This window comes from Amblyraja radiata, chromosome 39 (genome assembly GCF_010909765.2).
Source record: "Amblyraja radiata isolate CabotCenter1 chromosome 39, sAmbRad1.1.pri, whole genome shotgun sequence".
Lineage (NCBI taxonomy): Eukaryota > Metazoa > Chordata > Chondrichthyes > Rajiformes > Rajidae > Amblyraja > Amblyraja radiata.
The window spans coordinates 14,239,583-14,259,876 of NC_045994.1; the positions used below are offsets into that span (position 1 = coordinate 14,239,583).

Genomic DNA, 20,294 nt, shown 5'->3' on the forward strand with positions numbered 1-20,294 from the left:
GATTTAGCGGCTCCGTGCGTCGAGCCCTATGACCCAGTGACCTTTCGTGCAACCCCCCTATATTTAAGAGGGAGTTAGATGTGGCCCTTGTGGCTAAAGGGATCAGGGGGTATGGAGAGAAGGCAGGTACAGGATACTGAGTTGGATGATCAGCCATGATCATATTGAATGGCGAATGGTGCAGGCTCGAAGGGCCGAATGGCCGACTACTGCACCTATTGTCTATGTTTCTATGTTTCTAAAATAAATGTTTGAAACGTCTCAGCAAAACGGTTTTGTGGTGACGACATAATGGGGGGGGGGGTTGTACCCGGCGTGTGACGTCATAATAGGGGGTTGTACCCGGCGTGTGACGACATAATGGGGGGTTGTACCCGGCGTGTGACGTCACAACGGGGGGTTGTACCCGGCGTGTGACGACATAATGGGGGAGGTTGTACCCGGCGTGTGACGTCAGCGCGCCGGGCGGAGTTTAGTCGGCGGGCGGCGAGCTGAAGGTAAGATTGTCCGCCGCCGTTTGTCCGCTCCCTCCCCCGGTCTCCCCGGCCCCCAAACCATCCTGCGCGTTCGGGAGGATGTCTGTAGTTGTAAGGAAACGTGTATGTGTTGTACGGTGGGGGTGGGGGTTGTGTGAGGGGTGGGGCGGGGACGGACAGGACCGGACCGGGGCCGACACGAGGAGGATGCCTTGGCGTTGTGAGGCGCGGCCGCCATTTTGCTGCGCTCTGGGGGTGAGTGTGTGTGTGTGTGTAATGGACGGTGGACGCTCACAAACCGACGGCTCCAGCTGTTTAAGGGCCACCGATTATCCACCCCCAGCTCGTTTACTTCCCGTGCTCGACGGGTTTTGGGGAGCTATTTGGGGACTGGACATTGTGCCTTCCCTCATAATGGGAACCATTGTGGGGGGGGGTGTTTTTATGTTTAAATGTCTTTATTGCTGTTATGTCTGTATTCTTCATGTGCTGCATGGCAAGAAGCATTCACTACACCTAGGTGTATGTGACCAATAAAATAACCTTTGAACCTTTATCCCCGATCGTTTGAGGGAAATACCTCCAGAGGCCTTCCCTCTTCTCCCCCTCCCCCCCCCCCCCCCCCCCCCCCCGAGGGGGGGGGTGTTTGCAAGGAAGCGTTGGAGTTGTGGAGTTAACTTTTTGGCCAAAGGTGGCCGCATGTGTACCCCCGCCTGTTGAACTACTGGTCCTAACTGTTTCTTCCATATGTATATATAAACACACACACACACACTTGAAATATACACTTTCGAATGACGCCAGAGATGTTTGTGAGTCTAGTGTGCCTTCCTCGAGAGGCTTTGATCGGAGCTGCTGACCCTAACACTTTCTTCTGTCCAGCTCTATAGTTTCTTTATTGTCTCGTGTACCCGAGGTACAACAAAATGCTTTTATTGCGTGCTGCCCACTCTACAGAACAATAAAAGGTAGACACAAAATGTTGGAGTAACTCAGCGGGACAGGCAGCATCTCCAGAGAGAAGGAATAGGTGATGTTTCAAGTCGAGACCCTTCTTCAGACTGATGTCGGTGGAGTGGGCGTTTTATTGCAACAGAACCTTTCAAAGATAAGGTCACACATAGTACAGGTCAAAGATAATCCCAGGATCTCCACACACGTGTACACACACACACACATGACATCCACTCTTTCCAATGATGTCAGATATATTTGTGGGTCTACAGTGCAAAGCTTCACCCGTGAAAGGAACAAGTTTATATTACTTCTCCATCTGAAGTTTGGACTAACGAGTAGCACGAAAACTTATATGATCACAAAACTTAGGAACAGTATTGGACTATCGAGTACTTCTCAGTACATGCTTGATGAAGGATTTTTTATCTTCTTATTTTGAAACTGCCCACCACTTCCAGACACAATGACAATCTGTGATAGTTTTCCATGTCTCAATTAGTTTACGTCTAACAAGACAGTGGTGAGGCCACATTTTTAGAGTATTGATTTCAGTTTTGGTCACCCTGTTTTATCAGAAAGATGTTAAGTTTGGAATAGAGTGCAGAGAAGATTTGGAAGGATGACAATAGACATTAGGTGCAGGAGTAGGCCCTTCGAGCCAGCACTGCCGGCTGTCAATGTTGCCAGGACTCGAGGGCTTGAGATATGGGGAGAGGTTGAGCAGGCTAAGACTATTCCTTTGAGCACAGGGGTGATCTAATGTAGAGTATATAAGATCACGAGAGGCGTCGATAGGTTAAAATTGCAGTCTTTTACCCAGAGTAGGGGAATCGACAACAAGAGGACATAGGCTTATTTACGAGGAACCTGAGAGATTTACGAGGAACCTGAGGGCAACTTCTTTACACAAAGGGTGGCAAGTTTCTGGAATGAGCCGCTGGAGGAGGAAGTTGAGGCACGTACTATTATAATGTTTAAGAAACATTTGGACAGGTACATGGAATAGGATAACTTTACAGGGATATGGGCAAAATGTGGCAGGTAGGTCTAGTGTAGATGGGGCATGTCGATTGGTGGGCAAGTTGTTCCCTTGCTGCATGACTCATTCTCCTAAGTGAATATATATGGCTGATTTATTTATCCTCTTCTCCCTGTGCATCGAGCCTCCATTAGCATCAATGGGAGCTCTTGGTTGTTCTTCCCCTCCTTTAACTATATCCTCTGCATTGGCTTCTCGTTTTTGCGTGTGTGTGTATAATCCTGGTATGGTCTTATATGTACTTTATTTAATTGCAGTAAACTATCTTCACATGTACACTAGTTGATAAAGTCTGAAGTGCTCAGCCATTAGCTGAGCACATTAAAGACCCAACAGGTTTGTGCAGCACCACCCAATGAAATGTAAAACTAACCTTAAGGTTTTAACTTGGCAGCCATGTACCTATCAGGATGTATAGTAATACATTAGGTATCTGCTTTTAATTTTTCAAAAAGGATTGTTATGGCAGACCTATCATTTAAAATTTTCTATTTTTCAGATATTTTCTTGAACATCCATAATCAGGCATTCAAATGGAGGAAGATTTTATTGTCAGAATTCGTGGACTTCCATGGTCATGCACTGCCGATGAAGTGTTGCGGTTTTTCTCAGGTTTGGTGAATTTATGTGAATGGTTTGGAACTTTGTGTTTCCAGTGCAGGGGGTTGCCTTAAAATTTGAACTCCGGACTGAATGGATTTTTAAATACATTTGATCAGTAATGGTGTGGGGTGGGGGTTGGGGCTTATTTTCACACTGAAAGGCAGGCATCAAACATGTAGTAGCTGCCCCAACAGGATGTTTCCAACATTTATTTCTCCCTCTTATTTCCATGTACCCTAACTGCCTATTTTATCAGAAGCCCATCAACCATTGATAGTATTACCATTTATTAACTAGGTAAATTTCAATAACCAAGTAACCAGCCAACATATTTAAGATAGATCTGAGTTTGATCTTACTGGAGCATTCTTAGTTCTCTACTCACTTCAAGACTATCGTTGAGAGCATGGAAATCCTGGCCTGGCAGCTGATTATGACCAAAGGAGGGAATGCATACTAGGCACTGTATTAATTGTAAGAATTTTGCCATTGAGTGACAATGTTAATTGCTAGATTAATAAATTAATCAATTTTAAATGTCCTAATGTTCCCACTATTTCTACTACTCCCCTCGGTTGGTTGATTTGACATTAAGGTCAGCATTAAAGATGGAGATAAATGATACTTGCTACCATTTATATTGCCTTTCAGTTTTGATGATGGCCAGCACTTTTAACGTGTCTTTTCAATAACCCCACTCTCACCATCGACGGCACCACTGTCTCCCCATCTCCCCAGGCCCGCAACCTTGGCGTGATCTTTGATTCCACCCTCTCCCTTGAGCCTCACATCCGCCATGTCATTAAAACCTCCTTCTTTCATCTCCGCAACATCGCCAAACTCAGACCCTCTCTCACACCGCCTGCTGCTGAAAGACTCATCCATGCCTTCATCTCCTCCCGACTGGACTATTGCAACTCACTTCTCCTTGGCATCAGCTCCACCTACATCAACCGACTCCAACTGGTCCAGAACGCAGCCGCCCGACTCATCACCCACACCAAATCCTGGCATCACATCACTCCAGTCCTCAAAAAACTTCACTGGCTTCCCATCTCCCACCGGATCACCTACAAAATCCTGGTCCTCACCTACAAAGCCCTCCACCATCTGGCCCCCCCATATCTCACTGACCTCCTCTCCCCCTACCAACCCTCACGGTCCCTCAGATCCACATCAGCCGGTCTCCTCTCCATCCACAAGTCCAACCTCTGCAGTTTTGGGGACAGAGCCTTCTCCAGGGCAGCTCCCAGGCTCTGGAACTCCCTCCCCCAACTGATCCGCAATTCCATGTCCCTCACCATCTTCCAGTCCCGCCTCAAGACCCATCTCTTCACCTCTGCCTATCCTTAGCCCCACGTCCCCGTCCCTTTTCATCTGTGCATTAATTGCCTCATACTGTGTTTTGTATTGAATTCTGTCTTTGTGTACTAGTCATGTCTCTACTATTTATTTCATTCCCCTTACATGTTTTTCCTCTACATGCTCAATTTTTGTAAGGTGTCCTTGAGACTCTTGAAAGGCGCCCATAAATAACATTTATTATTATTATTATTATTTTCATTCAGAACATAGCTTTTTTTTTGTTTACCTGCTTTTCAGAAAATATACCAGTAATTCATGTATTTTCAGATTGCAAGATAGTAAACGGAACTGGTGGAATACACTTCACTTATTTGAGAGAAGGTCGCCCAAGTGGAGAAGCCTTTGTTCAGCTACAAACTCAGGAAGATGTAAAAGTTGCCCTTGCAAAAGACCGTGAAAGCATGGGACATAGATACATTGAAGGTAAGCTTGTTTCAAATTAGAGGGACACAGCCTCAGCTTGGGTCTTTATTTACTGAATTCCTTGTGCTACATTAAGTAATGAGTGAAGTTTAATCATTCTGCTTTTGACGTGAGTAAGTAGTTTTGTGGGGTGTTGATTATTCCAGTGATCTTTCGGTTGTCTTCCACAAATTCTGCTCTAAACATCAAAGCTCTTAATAACGAGCACTAAATCAAAAGGTTATTTTATTGTCACGTGTACCAATTAAGGTATAGTGAAACTTGATTTACCATACAGTCATACTAAACAGCGGATTCCCCACATTCCTCACTGCGATGGAAGGCAATAGAATCTAATCTTCACTCTTTATTCTCCCACGGATGGGGCAGTCGACCATCCGCATTTGGGGCGATCGAAGCACCCACGTCGGGGCGGTGGAAGCTCCTGCGGCCTGGAGCTCCCGAAGTCTGTCCCTAGCTAAGGGACCGCGAGCTCCTCCACAATGTTAAAGACCGCAGGCTCCCGCGGCTGGAGGACCAAGGTTGATCCCCTTAACGGGGATCGCCAGCTCTACGATGTTAAGTCTGCAGGCTCCCGTGGTTGAAGTTCCCAAAGTCGATCCCCAGCAAGAGGCCACCTGTTCCTCGATGTTAGGCCGCAGTGTGGACGGAGATACGATACAGAAAAAAATCGCATCTCCGTCGAGGTAAGAGATTTAAAAAAAGTTTCTCCCACCCCCCACATAAAACAAAGCGAAAGAGCACTTAAACATACATTTACCACAACCTAAAAGCAACAAAGAAAAGGACGAGACAGACAGACTGTTGGCTTGACAGCCACTGTGGCGCCACCTGGTGGAGTTTCCTATTCATCAATTGCTTCTTTTCGTGCTGACTTAGAATGGTTTCTGCTTAGCTAAAATTATTTTTGAGTTTGAAACCTTTTCAATTATCGTTGTGGCCTACCCTCATTTCTAACCTTTCCATTGTTGAGTTTTTGCAGAGTAGCTAATTCTAAAGTTTGGCTTCCTTCACTTGAATTTTCCTGGCATTTTAAGTGGGCATTGGGAGGGGAAATACCCTTGTATATGAACTGTTAAGGTCCTGCAGTTTTCCCTGCATAGTTCCTTTACAGTGTTGTTTAAGCCCTGTCTGACTGCATTTCTGATCTCCTGTATTCTTTTTATTCCCGAATGGTGTTAGTGTTGTTATTGTTTGGTGATTGCCTAGGTGATATTTGTAGTCAAGATGCTGGCTGCACAAGAAGACGACAATGTTTGAGTGCAATTAATCAATTGTACTGGGATAGGTAATTGAATGTAGGGGAAGGTAATGTTTGCATGGTGTACTTTAAGATGGACCTGTTAAAAACTGACACGTTTGGCTGATCAGGAAGATAATGGAACTTCTGTGTGACTTATTAGTGTCTCAGGATTTGGCATACGTTTTGTTTGTACTTGAATGATTCGTGAATCATCTTATATTTAACCCATGGTACAGAATTTGATGGCTGGGTCTTGTGCAGAGAGTGTTTATGCAATTCATATTTTGGGATTGAATTGGGTTTCTTAAGCCAGTGAACTTTAATTTTAGTGACCACTTACTCTCCTTTATTGAAAAGTTTGAATCATTTAAATTGTTAGGCATTGAAATCATACATTCAATAATTAAAAGATGAGTATGGATGTTTTGAATGGGATCAGTTGGGTGGGAATTCGTAATAAAATTGTTTTCATTCAAGTCCAAGTGAGTTTATTGTCATGTGTCCCTGTATAGGACAATGAAATTCTTGCTTTGCTTCAGCACACAGAACATAGTAGGCATATTACTACAAAACAGATAAGTGTGTCCATATACCATAATATAAATATATACACACATGAATAAATAAACTAATAAAGTGCAAATAACAGAAAATGGGTTATTAATAATCAGAGTTTTGTCCGAGCCAGGTTTAATAGCCTGATGGCTGTGGGGAAGTAGCTATTCCTCATTAAGCAGATTGTTCATTTCTTGGTTCCCTTGAATTTGTTTGGCTTAGCAACTGCAGAGGATGTGATTTTGTTTCGAGCAGATTTTGATCTTGAGCTGTTCGATTTTGAGAAAAACTAACGCTTGAATCTACAATGGAATTAAGCTGAAAGTATTCATAAGGTGGAAGTTGCACAGAAAGAAAAAAAGTGAAATATCCAGGGAAGTATCTATACTACCTGTGTGTAGGAACTGGATGCAAAAGTGGGATAACAAAGTTGGTGTGAACGGTGATCAAAAGTCACAGTGGGCTCGGCTAATGAGCCTGTTCCATGCTCGATCTTTGAATCTTCAGTTTTGTATTTTATGTGGCAAATGTCTTTGCTCTCTGAACTAATCCAGCAGATTATTGTAATTAATGCAAATGGGATGTTTGGATCTTTGGTCGTTGATATTTCCTCATTGATATTTTGCTGAAATGATTGTAGATTAAGATTTTTGCTAGTATTTTAACTTGTATTTACAGTTTTTGAAACGAAAGCCACTGAAATGGACTGGGTACTAAAACACGTTAACCCGACTCAAACGGAATCAACAAGCGATGGAACAGTACGCCTTAGAGGCTTACCCTTTGGATGCAGCAAGGAGGAAATCCTGCAGTTTTTCACAGGTACTCATTGCTTGTTTATTTTCTCCAGTAATGGAACACCAAATACTTGGACATATTAGCTGATGTCATAGTAATGTTAAAATAAATTGATTTGTGGGAAAAGATTGGGTGTATTTGTTCGTAATTTTGTATATTCTTTGTTTTGGGTGTAGCTGTCCAAGGCTGATCTAGAGTATTTTGTTAACTGGGTGTGGGATAGTTAAATCACTTTTTTTAACTTGGCACATAGCATTGGGCACAAGGGTTTTTAATCCAAAAGTAACGACTTTCAAAAAGAAGTTCTACAATTCAGCAGTTATCTGCAATGAAGGCATTTTTTATGACAATGCTTAATGTAATTACAGCAAATGTGCAGACTACAGGAAACTAATGGCTGGTTTGAGTATTTGAGGAACATTGTAGAACAATGTTAGCTTTAGTCTAGCGAAAGGTATTGGACCAAGTTTTGAAGGCACATTTCTATATCGTAGTGACTTTTGATTTTCAAAGTGAAAATTATATTTGTTGGCGAAATGCTAACGTTTAAACTAGTTTCATTGAACGCATTACTTTTTATAAAGGCACCTCGGGCCACTATCACAAGTTCTATTTTTACTTTTCCATGCCTCGATTTAAAACTTCATAAATATCAATCCTTGAGTCCAATTTTGTGAGCCAGCGGCTATAAATGTTATTTTAATATTTGAAGGAATACTTTAGAAAAAGTTGCTCTGGCATAGGAATTACTCCGAAGCATCGCCTTGTAAGTTCATAAATAACTTGGTGTTCCATGCATGTTTTTTTTAAACGCATACAGTTTATCTGATTTTGAATTGTTTTCACTCTTTTTGTAGTTTTATAAATATTTGTATTGTAGAATTGATAATTTTAATACTAAAATGCAAGTAAAACTTATTTGGTGTTGTTATTCTAAACTATTCCTTCATGACTGGGTCAGCTAAGATTTGGGTCAGTTGTGTTAAAAATTTGGAATCTGATGTTGCACTGCAGAATGGTAGATGCAGATATGTGTCTGCTGTCCTGAGTGCTTCTAACTTTGCCAATGTGGGGGATCTCTTAAATGTTGGGGCACTTAATCTTAACAGGAAGGGTAGCCTGGGATGGGGCACCTCTAGCCGTTGGCTACAGTGTTGACTGTTCCTGTCAACGCTACAAGCCTGCGCCGCTAAAAGTGGCAACATATAGAGGGATAAGAATGTAGTGGTTCTCCCTTAAATTGGGTTATTTGTATCCATGTTGACCTTTTCAAAAGAATGTAAGATTTTATTTTTCTGCTGATACCTCAGTTACTGTCTGTGAAGAATTTGTAATGGGGCCCAAAAGTCTGCAGTAATTATAAAAGTAGAATGCCTCAGACTCTTTAGATGATTAGTGGACTACGTGTACAAATTTGCCAGGAGGGTCCAACCATGCTTTTGAGCTCATGTTCTCTCCCTCTCCCCATCTGAAAGTACCAACTGTTTTGAGTTAAGTGTCACGTTGGTGGTTCCTTGCTCAAATGGCTACTTTTTCAGGTGTCGATAAAGATTATCAACCATGGGGTGAGGTTGAAATCCTTGCTGTAATTATTAATTCTAATTGATATGACTGGGTGGTAGATATAGGAATCCTGGCGGTGGTTTAGTGCAGTAAGAAGTTAGCTCTGGGGCCGAGTGATTTGACAGCTAATTGCTTTTGCAAGTTGCGCCATTGGCCTGCTCTGATTATTTCAAGAGATTAAGCAGTTTTGTTGAACTTGTTGTTGTAATTTAAATCCATTTAAAAGTTCAATTAGATGAAGTATGGTTGAGGCACTAGTTTAGTGATTATTTAGCTAGTCTAATGTCCTAGCTAACTTTCTTCACAGTCAGTAACTTGGAGCTTGTAATGTAAGTGAGCACTTATTTTTTTTTAAAGACCATGCTAAATTTGTGTATTGACACAGAGTTTGCTTGGTGAATGCACTGTCTGTATGATGCTAATTATGTAAAGCAAATGGATCTGGATTGGGCTTCTGACATAACTCTAGAGGTTTTTTTGCAACTTTTATCATTGCAAGACTCAAACAATTCATTCACTCAGTTTGGTACTGTGTAAATGATTTGTTTCCATAGTCAATTCCAGTTGGATATTGTTGACCTTTTTCTTGATCAGATGCATTAGTTTGGGTTATTTTTCTCCCCTTGGGTTTGCGGGTTTAAAATTGCAGTGTAATTTAATTTGTCACAGTCCAGTTAAACGATGATTTGCTTTGTTCATCCTGTGAGCAACAATGGAGCAGGAGAATGGATGTCCAATTAAGATGCTTCACTCCAAGTCACGCACATGTTGACTTGGAAATGCAACTCTTTTGTATTCATTATTGATCTAAATCTATTGACCAGCACAGAGTAGACTGCAAGTAAAGCTGGTGGCTAGATACTACCATCTCGATCGCACCTGGACACAAATACTGGGCATGGCAGAGATGTCCACGTCCTGTGCAATATTTTTTCAAGAACAAATTAATCATCCTTTCATAAATTTTACTTTTTGGTTAGTCAATTGTTTTTATTCCAGGTGTAATGCTAGGAATAAGTTGGAATGTTGTCAATGTAGCTGCTTCCATGTTCCATAGCTGCATTTACTATTCGAGCAGGTTAAGCATCCACATTCTTTTCAAACTTTTTTAATTTGAAATTGTGTTTATTTTGTTTTTTGAATCTTTGCTTTATGTAATCAGCATTATACTGCCTATTGCCTCATTAGTCAATTCTGATATCATTACTCAACATTTGATATTGCTGTAGTATGTGTATAAGAGTAGGAATGTTTCAACTTTTAATATTGTTCCCCTTGTGGGGTATTTGTCCTTGGGTTGAAGGGTTGGAAATCGTGCCAAATGGGATAACATTGCCGGTGGACTACCAGGGGAGAAGCACGGGGGAAGCCTTCGTGCAGTTTGCATCAAAGGAGATAGCTGAAAAAGCACTGGGGAAACACAAGGAAAGAATAGGGCACAGGTGGGGCTGGACGGAAGGGTGGCTCATATGTCTTTAAGCCCACATGTTCAGGTTGCAGAATTAATTCATTCTTGAAGAGAAAATAGTCGAACCACCCACATGCCTTTGGAAAACAGTGGGGACTCAACTGATTTTTCTAAATTGTGTAAAAGATGTCCTATACTGTAGAGCCCTCAGTATAGAGCTGAAAGTTAATGACAAATGTAATCTGTCGGGCATTTGGAAATCTGCACTTGCATAATTTAAATCTCAATAATAAATTTGCAGAATTTTGATCGTCCAGGGGGCTCCACAGTTTAGGATTATCTGATGAGAATGCGAAAATTGCAATTGTTTAAATTTGATTCAATTTTTAAATACTTTGCTACATTTGGATAAACTAAATTATATATGCAAAATTAAGTTACATTTTTGTAACAAACCAATATTACATTGTCAAGCCTTTGTTGTAAACAATTTTCTCAGCTTAGTGCGTGCAGCGCACAGCACTGCAGGCTTCAGTCGTCATCTAACCTAATGGGAAGGTGAGGACTAGTCAGCTTGCTAATTTGTATTTAATTCAACTGGAGAATAAAACATTTCATATTTGATTGAACTCGGTATTTGGATTTGCACTTGGAAGCGTCGGTATAGTCTCAAATTGATGAAATGTAGCATTTGCTCATGTTGTATTTCACAAACTTGCTCTGTGCTTTTTTAAAAGCAAAATGTCTGACTTGGTCTTGCACAATTTGGAATCTTGTCACATTTGTGTTGAAAGTCCAGGTTTGTGTTGGCCTCAAGCATCATGTCCCATATGTTTAGATCAGGCGTAATAGGAGCAGAATTAGGCCATCCGGCCCATCAAGTCTACTCCGCCATTCATTCATGGCTGATCTACCTCTCCCTCCTAACCTCATTCTCCTGCCATCTCCCCTTAACCTCTGAAACCCGTACTAATCAAGAATCTTATCTAAGGTAGACACAAAATGCTGGAGTAGCTCAGAGGGACAGGCAGCATCTCTGGAGAGATGGAATGGGTGACGTTTTGGTGACGAAACTGTTCTTCAGACAGACCATTCCTTCTCCAGTAATGCTGCCTGACCTGCTGAGTTACTCCAGCATTTTGTGTCTACCTTCGATTTAAAGCAGCATCTGCAGTTCTTCCCTACACATAAGAATCTTATAATGTATCTCTGCCGTGAAAAATATCCACTGACTTGGCCTCCACAGCCTTCTGTGGCAAAGAATTCCACGGATTCACCACCGTCTGTGATTGTGATGAAAGAAATGTATCCTTTGTCTCTTTCCTAAAAGAACGTCCTTTAATTCTGAATCTATGACCTCAAGTCCTAGATTCTCCCACTAGTGGAAACATCCTCTCCACATCCACTTTATCAAAGGTTTACACTATTCTGTATGTTTCAATTAGGTTCCCCCTCATTCTTCTAAACTCCAGTTAGTACAGGCCCAGTGCTGTCAAATGCTCATCGTATGTTAACCAACTCATTCCTGGGATGATTCTTGTAGACCTACTCTGGACCCTAAACTGGGCCTCTATGCAGTGTTTCAGAAGAATGAGGGACAATCTTATTATGTTTGGTCCCCTCACAGAATGTTTGTCCACAAGGTTAATTCCCTGGGTGGAAGAATTATAAGGTTTGGTGGAAGTGTCTTGGAAAGGAAAGCTCATTAAAAACGACAGAAATTTATTTGGGGGGGATTCTGAATCTAGGAAAGCGTTGCCCCAGTGACTTGTGGATGCTGAGTGCTACTGGACCACAGTATTGTTGGGGTTGGGCAGGAAAGTAGAGTTGAGGCCTATCATTGGAACAATCATAATCCTGAAGATAGACATAATATGCTGGAGTAACTCAGCGGAACAGGCAGCATCTCTGGAAAGAAGGAATGGGTGATGTTTTGGGTCGAGACCCTTGTGAGTGTGTGTGGTATGACCTGCTCTGGCTTGTTCTTATTTCATCTTGAGTGCTTTTCCAATTTGGCTGTGAAAGTGCACACATGCCTCTTCAATTGAGCCTATAATTTTTCTGTTTAGCTGTTCAATCCCTCCATTCCAATGTGTTCTAACAAGTCAGACATTTATTCTAATTTATAGATAAATTGTTAACAGATATTGTGGATATCTTCATGGATATAGTTTATTTAAATGTTAATTATGTCAAGTCAAAGTAGATTGATTGCTCTGGTGAAAAGTTAACTGAGTTTTTCAATTTATCCGTTAATTAACACTTGTTACTATGATTCCCAGTGGCCTTGCCAGAGAAGATCTGATTTTATGGTTGACGTTGTACTTATTTCAGTGTCGGGTAACATATGAGAGCATTTGGAAAAAGCTGTTCATGTTTCACTCAACTAATGCAAACTACCACTAGTTTTCTGCCACTTAACTAGATATTAAAGTATGTAAATACCACTGAGGTGTCATTGACTGGGAGTCAAGTGTGCTCCATCTTTAATAGCCATGTTGTTAGCATTGATATTCCAGTCAGATTCTGTAACAGTGACAGAGGCTGTCCACTGTTCCTTGAACATGGATGAGGTGTTAACTATTTAGTGCTAATGTGGCCCTGGTGACATTGTATTGTAGTGTACTCGGCTGTTGTGGGTAAAAACAAAAAGGGAGTTTTCTGATTCTTTTCACCAGAGGAATCTACAATTGTGTGATTAACATTTTAAACTGATTTTTAATATGGTCATGACCATAAAGTAAATGTATTAATTGTGGCTGTTCAGGTATATTGAAATCTTCAGAAGCAGTCGAGGAGAGATTCGAACTTATCAGGATCCTCCGCGAAGGTTAATGGGACAACGTCCAGGACCATATGACAGACCAATGGGTGGAAGAAGTGGCTATGGTGGTCCAGGCCCTATGCGAGGGGACATGTATGACCGTTCACGCCGAAACTCTGCTTATGGCGGTGGTAAGATTGAGTTTTTTTCAAATCCACAACTTCAAACGACTGTTTAGCTGAAATGCTGTGTGTTAATAGGCATGCTTATCCATCTTGGATTTGTACCAAATGAATGGGTAATCATGATAGTGTTGACTTGGTCTTATCCAGGCATTACTGTTCATTGATAATTTAAACAAGGGAGGGCACAGCTTGTGTTTCGTACAGACTGTAAAGTTTATTTCTCCTCCAGGCTACGGCAACTATGAGGATTACGCTTATAATGATGGTTATGGGTATGGACGTGATGGATATGGACACAATATGAGAGCAGTTGGAATGATGGATAGAGGTATGAATCTCGTGTTGGCTTCAGTTTTTTTTTTGTTCTGCGTGTTGTGGATAAGATATAGTTATATAGAGCGGGAGCAGAACTTTCAACCCACTTGAGGACAAAGTGCTGGAGTAACGCAGCATCTCTGGAGAATATGGATAGGTGATGTTTTGGGTTGAGACCCTGAGTTATTCCAGCACTTTGTCCTTTTGTGTATTAACCAGCATCTGCCGTTCTTTGTTTCTATATTTCAACCCAGTGTCCACAATGACGAGGCATTGATTTATACAAATTCTACAGCGTTCCCTGTATTTGACCACTCTAGTGTACCTGCTGGAACATCCTTGGGATGTGGTCACTGGGAGAACATAAGAACTTTGCATAGCACTGGAGGTTAAGATTGAAAATGAATTGATGGTATTGTGAAGCCACAGCTATATGAGCTGCCCATACTGCATTTCTGACCTGCCGCACAGTGAAGCTTGTTTTTGTTTTTTAACTGGGGGGGGGGGGGAAAGAAAAATTCTGCCATTGAATAAGATACTCAATTACACAAAGTGTGTTTTAAATAATTTGATCTTGGAGTTGCATGTTCAGTGTAGTTGGGGGATTGGATGTGTAGCATTGGAGAAGTTCTTCTCTCTGAGGGAGACCTGCTCGAATATAACTAGATAATTAGATTGATTTGTATTTTTAAATGATTCATCGTTTTGTTCTAGACTTGGTGGTTTCTGGTGTTTTGAATGCTATCTATCTTTGTTGTTTGCAGGGATGAGTAACCGTGGTTATGGTGGAGCAGGAGATGCCAGTCCACTTTTCCAGAACGGTACAGGTCATTATGTACACATGAGAGGACTACCCTTTAGAGCTTCGGAAGGTGATGTTGCCGATGTAAGTGGCGTATGGGGAATTGTATTTAACCTAATATGGGAAATGTTTGGTAAAATCTTGATGGCATTTTCCATTACATTTGAGATATGATTTTTAATAACTTGAGATAGAAGAGAGCACTAAAGCACTTGCTGGAGTGGGATTTCACTCGAAAACATCGCGTGCTAAATATTGGATGAAACTCCTGTAATATCAAGGGCCCACAGTAGAAAACTTCACTGGCATTGACGCTGATTTATTAACTGCTTAGCTCTGCAGTTGAGACTGTATGTTGCTGCATTTCACGCTGGGATAAGAATATTTACCTGGTTATGCTTTGTACAGATATAAATAAGGTGCCTATTTCTAGTGTCAGTTCTGAGTTGGCATGGGTGGAAAAAATTATTCTTGCTATTTATTACTGCTCAATTTTTTCTCTGCAGTTTTTTTCACCGCTCATTCCCGTCAAGATCAACTTTGAATATGGCTCTGATGGGCGTCTGACTGGAGAAGCTGATGTTGAGTTTGCCACTCATGAAGATGCTGTTGCAGCCATGTCTAAAGACAGAGCACATATGCGTGAGTGATTAAAATCATAAGTTGCTGGAGCAGGATTAGACCATTCCGCACATCAAGTATGCTCCATCGTTCAATCATGGCTGATCTGTTTCCCTCGCAACCCCATTTTCCTACCTTCTCCCCAGAATACCCTTGCTAATCAAGATTTGTGCAGTTTTATAAATGTTAACCCTATTATATTATAAGTGTACTGCTCAAAGCTGGCGAGTCAATTTGAGCGTATAACCTTGAAGCAGAGGTCATTAGTTAGTCTCTAACCGTTATAGTTCAAGGTTTATTAATGAAAGCTAGCTGACAGCTGCATTCCTCATTTGGGTTATGGTGTCATGTGTAGTTATGAATTTAACTTTTGTCTTTATTTTGCCCTGCTCCAACTTTTCTAATTCCAATACCAATTCTCCGTCTACACCGCATCTGCACCCAGGATGAGGTTTTCCATACCAGGTCATCGGAGATGTGCTAATTCTTTTGGGAACGGGGAATTCCCCCCCCCCCCCCTTCCATTACAGATGAGGTTCTCACTAGGGTCTCCTCGATATCCCGCAGCCCCGCTCTTGCTCCCCCTCGCCATCTCCAACGGGATCCCACTACTGACCACATCTTCCCAGCTCCACTGCTTTCAGAGACATTCTTTCTCTCCCCCTTCCCCCCCCCCCCCCACTCTCCTGACATCAGTCTGAAGAAGGGTCTCGACACGAAACATCACCCATTCCTTCTCTCCATAGATGCTGCCTGTCCCGCTGAGTTACTCCAGCATTTTGTGTCTACCGCCAACTTTCCAAATTCTGTTGTATTGTCATTATTCAAGAGTGGGCTAATTAATTTTGACCACATTGCTTATTCTGAGACTGCTGCTTTGCAATTACAAGGTATTATTTTTTGTCTTTTTAGAACATCGGTATATTGAGCTCTTCCTTGATTCTACTGTCAATATGGCAAGTGCTTATGGAGCTCATCGAATGAGTGCTATGGGCCTTGATCATTACGCTACAGGTAAATTGTCAATTCTTGTTCGAACTTGACAATTGGTAAATGGTGCTTGAGAATGTAATGAGTGTAAGGATGAACGAATGTTCAGTTTGTTTAGCCATTTATTCCCCCACATCTCAGCTTTCTGGAAACTGGCAGCTGACACTTCTGCTTATTGCACCTTCAAGATATAAAGCATGGGAACATAAAACATTTAAAACTATTAAGCATTAGAATTAGGCACAAACTTAAGATGTCCTAGTTCTAAATTCACTTTACAAGACAGAGCTAAATTGGAGATAATTGAAATGATCTTTAATTGAAATAGTTATGCCCTCAAGCTTCCTTGGTTTCCGTGTTCAAATTAATTCCCATTTTTTCAATTAATGTGGGTAGGTGTTATTCTGGCTAGAGGTCTGGCCTGCAGGAATCTGTGCTGTACCATGGTTAGTGATGGAAATATATTATTTGGATGTAAATGTAGATAGGTTGGTTAGTAAGTTTGCGGATGAGACAAATTGGTGGAGGTGCAGGATGTCAAAGTACGCAGGACATAGATCGGCTACAGAAATGGGTGGAGAAGTGACAGAATCCGAGCAAGTGTGTGTTTTGATGATTTAGTAGTTTGATTTAAATGGAAAAGTATTCAGTTAATGGCAAGACTCTTCTTGGGTTCCAAGTCTGTAGCTCTTTTAAAATGGCAACACCTCGTGGTAAAGAAGGCATCTGCTTGCCTTCATTGGGTGGGACATAGAATAGAAGCCAGGAAGAAATGTTGCAGCTTTGTTGGATTTTGCCTAGATCCCATTTGGCGTATTGTGTGCAGTTCTGGTTGCCCCATTAAGAGAAGGTGTGGAGGCTTTGGGGAGGATGCAGAAAGGGTTTACCAGAATGCTCCCTGTATTAGAGGATTATTTGATATAAGGAGAGTTTGGACATCTGAGATGTTGGTGTTTTGGGGAATCCTCGTTGATTGTATAAAATTGATAGGCTTGGGTAGGGTTCTCGGTCAGTATCTTTTTCCAAGGATGGAAATTTCACAGATTAACGTGTCTACTTTTATGGTGAGGTGCACTGTTTAAAGGAGTTGTGCAGAGCAAGTTTTATTAAATGGTACACAAAAATGCTGGAGAAACTCAGTGGGTGCAGCAGCATCTATGGAGCGAAGGAAATAGGCGACGTTTCGGGCCGAAACGTCGCCTATTTCCTTCGCTCCATAGGTGCTGCTGCACCCGCTGAGTTTCACCAGCATTTTTGTGTACCTCCGATCTTCCAGCATCTGCAGTTCCTTCTTGAACACAAGTTTTATTAAATGACAGGTGTCTGGAATGCACTGGTGACGGAGGGAAATACGGAAGTGGCATGTAAGATACTTTTAGATAGGCGCATGTATATGCAGGGAATGGGAGGATATGGGTCACATGCAGGGAGAGGAGATTAGTTTAACGTTGGATGACGTTCTGCAAGAACATTGCGGGCTGATGGGATTGCTCCTGTTTTATCTGAGCAATTGAAGTTATTCTAGAGTTGTTTGCTTTAAGAATAGGTACATCTAGTAAGACTCCAATAATTCAGCATCCTTGCTGCTAGGCTCGTTGGCAGATTTACCAGTCTGTTGGATATTACTCCAAATACCCTATACTTGCAGATTTGTACCCTAGTGAAATAATCCAGTGAGTTTAAAGGGACTACAAGAAACTGCTCTTGTGGGCTAATTGGATAGCAGGTTATCAATTTTACTTTGTGCCTGTATTATTGTCCTGTTGATGTTGGCATTTCATGGCTGTGGTGGCATTAAGAGAAGTTCTTAATTCATGTTAAATTGCAAGGTTGAACTATGTTGCACTGAAAGGGCAAGTGGCTGAATTGCAAATAACTTTAGTGCAGAAAGCAAATTCCTATCATTGTCCTTTTCTTTTAACCCACAAAGAGAAGATAACTTTACTAAACACATTTGCGGCTCTTAAGTGGCATGCAAGTTGTCAAGTATGTGGCATGTGTTTCAGAGCAGTTGAATGGGTATTGCTCTTTATTAAAGAGAGGGTGAAATTAATGAAACATCTGTTTCAATTATTTTTGACAGGTAACCAAGGAGGCTATGGGCATAATGGTCAGGGTATGGGAAATAGCTATGGCAACATGGGAAATAGTTATGCAGGCTATGGAAATTCTGGAACCACACGTGGATACGGTAAGTGAAGATCTTCTCTTGAGGACAGCTTTGGGGAGTTGTTGGTTACTAGAGGTTATCGTAACATTCTTGTTGAAAATGGGCGAGGGTGGGTTGGTGAACCAATTGATTGCAGATCATTTCATGAACAGTAAAGAGAGACAAAATGCTGAGTAACTCTGGGATTGGTCGCATTTCTGGAGAGAAGGAATGAGTGACAATACGGGGTTTTTGGGTGGATTTTGACCGAGTCGTCACTTATTCCTTTCCTCCAGAGATGCTGCCTGACCTGCTGGTATTTAGTTTTTCAATGTAAACCAGCATCTGCAGTTGTGTTAACATACACATTTCAACGATTGCATCCCTTGTATTTTTATGGAGGCTTTCTGCGTCTTGAGCTTCAAACATTGCACAAGTTGAACAATTGTAACTCTGCAAACGGATATTTTGGGATAAGTTTTATTTTTGAATTACAGGCTATGGTGGTTTATCAGGATATTCCAGTAATGCAAGTCAGAACATGGGAATGGGTAACTTGGACGCTAACATGACTGGATGGAGAATGTAACCTGTTTCGCAACTGGTCCTTGAGTCTAAAGCTTCAAGAACCTAATCTGCCACAGTTTCATAATGGATGACCAATGCAGCAACACTGCTATTTTCTTCCAAGATCAAAAGCAGTAATATTTTTACTAATAGAGCTACTTTGCAATTCTTTTTATTTTTTTACATGTTTTGGTGTAAAAGTCTGGAAATGTTGCCCAACATTGGGTGACTTAATTTGTTTGAAGCTTCAGGTATTTTGCCTGATGCCACGGGGGGGAGAATTTGTTTTTGATAAATTTTGACTCGAGTGAATGTGGCAAATCAAAGTAAACATCTAATGCAAAGCTTTCTTTTGACCTCGTGTTTGTTTTAAATCTAACTTGGATCATTTAAAGCTCAAATGAGCAGGTTGTGTGATTGTAAGTTATCTTCTACTTTGGTGGTACCATTGGAAATGGAGAGGTTCGATGGTATTTTTGTCAATACTATTACCAGAACATCAACTGAAATGTCTGTAAATTTGCTCCGTTGTTAGCACACATGCAGTAATGGGCATTAGGTAAAACATCTTCTGTGTTCTCTTCTGAAAGCAGTTTTTATACCATGTTTTCTCTTCAGCCCAGTAATGTTCCACGTTCTAGTTTGTTGAATGTTTTTTTTTCTCTTTTTTTTTTTTTTCCATCCTGTTCACATTTTCTCCGTTGCCCTATCCCCATTTAGTTCTGACATTCAGTCGGGTTCAGATAAAGCAGCTCCCAGCATTTTCATTTTGGCTTCGATTAAAGCATTTCGCCCAGTTTCGACTTTCTGGAATGCACTTGCGATTAAGCTGGCGAGTAAGTGTTGGGGGTTGAGTTGTCACCTGTCCACTTCTGCTGATTCTTTGGCATTGGAGTTCAACAAAACATGTTTTTCCCAGCAGTTGCTATGTTAATTTTTTCTATCTGGTTCACATGGTATTTTAACCTTGATTCTTAATTTTTTTGGATTGTTAGCATGTAGTTTTAAAAATGAGAAGTATCTTTGTATCTTTTTACAGGTGCTTCTTGAGTTACCATTCTTTGACCAGTAGGATCGATTGACTTTGATACTTCAATGTGCAGCTTCTGAAACATGCACGTTTTGTCAAACATTTGTGAAAGATGATTTACTGTACATTTCTAATGGTAAATATAATAAAGTAATTTCAGAACCAATGTGCTACTGAGATTTCTTCACGGTGTGAAAGGAAAAGTTGCTCAAATGAACCAGTTAAGTTTCTTTGCAAAGAAAATGTAAGCTTGCACAGCGAATCTTCTGCCCTTTGCATGGTGAAAGCTGAAGCTTTCAGGAACTGATACACCTGTGGGAATGCTATCTGCACAACTTTAGTGCCACGCTTGGTGTGATGACTTTTTTTTTTTTAACCGTCCAAGTGTCTTTTGGCAAAATGTTACCCTTAAATCTTGCCCCCTTTTAAATACTGGGGGGG

At 41.2% G+C, this 20,294-nt stretch overlaps 1 protein-coding gene across 2 annotated transcripts; it reads left to right on the plus strand.

Moving 5' to 3' along the window:
• The first annotated feature begins 423 nt into the window (after positions 1–423).
• Positions 424–20,019, plus strand: LOC116967428 (heterogeneous nuclear ribonucleoprotein H2-like). Of its 2 annotated transcripts, XM_033013980.1 has the most exons (12): positions 424–497; positions 2,972–3,084; positions 4,708–4,863; positions 7,340–7,483; positions 10,326–10,464; positions 13,198–13,385; positions 13,609–13,707; positions 14,459–14,580; positions 15,003–15,138; positions 16,030–16,131; positions 18,191–18,298; positions 18,754–20,019. In XM_033013980.1, exons 2-12 carry the CDS (start codon positions 3,006–3,008, stop codon positions 18,843–18,845), a joined length of 1,365 nt encoding a protein of 454 aa, XP_032869871.1. In that variant the 5' UTR covers positions 424–497; positions 2,972–3,005; the 3' UTR covers positions 18,846–20,019. The 2 variants fall into 2 exon arrangements, with proteins under 2 accessions (XP_032869871.1, XP_032869872.1); XM_033013981.1 differs by lacking the exon at positions 18,191–18,298 and having other exon boundaries at positions 425–497; positions 18,754–20,012.
• Positions 20,020–20,294: the final 275 nt, after the last annotated feature.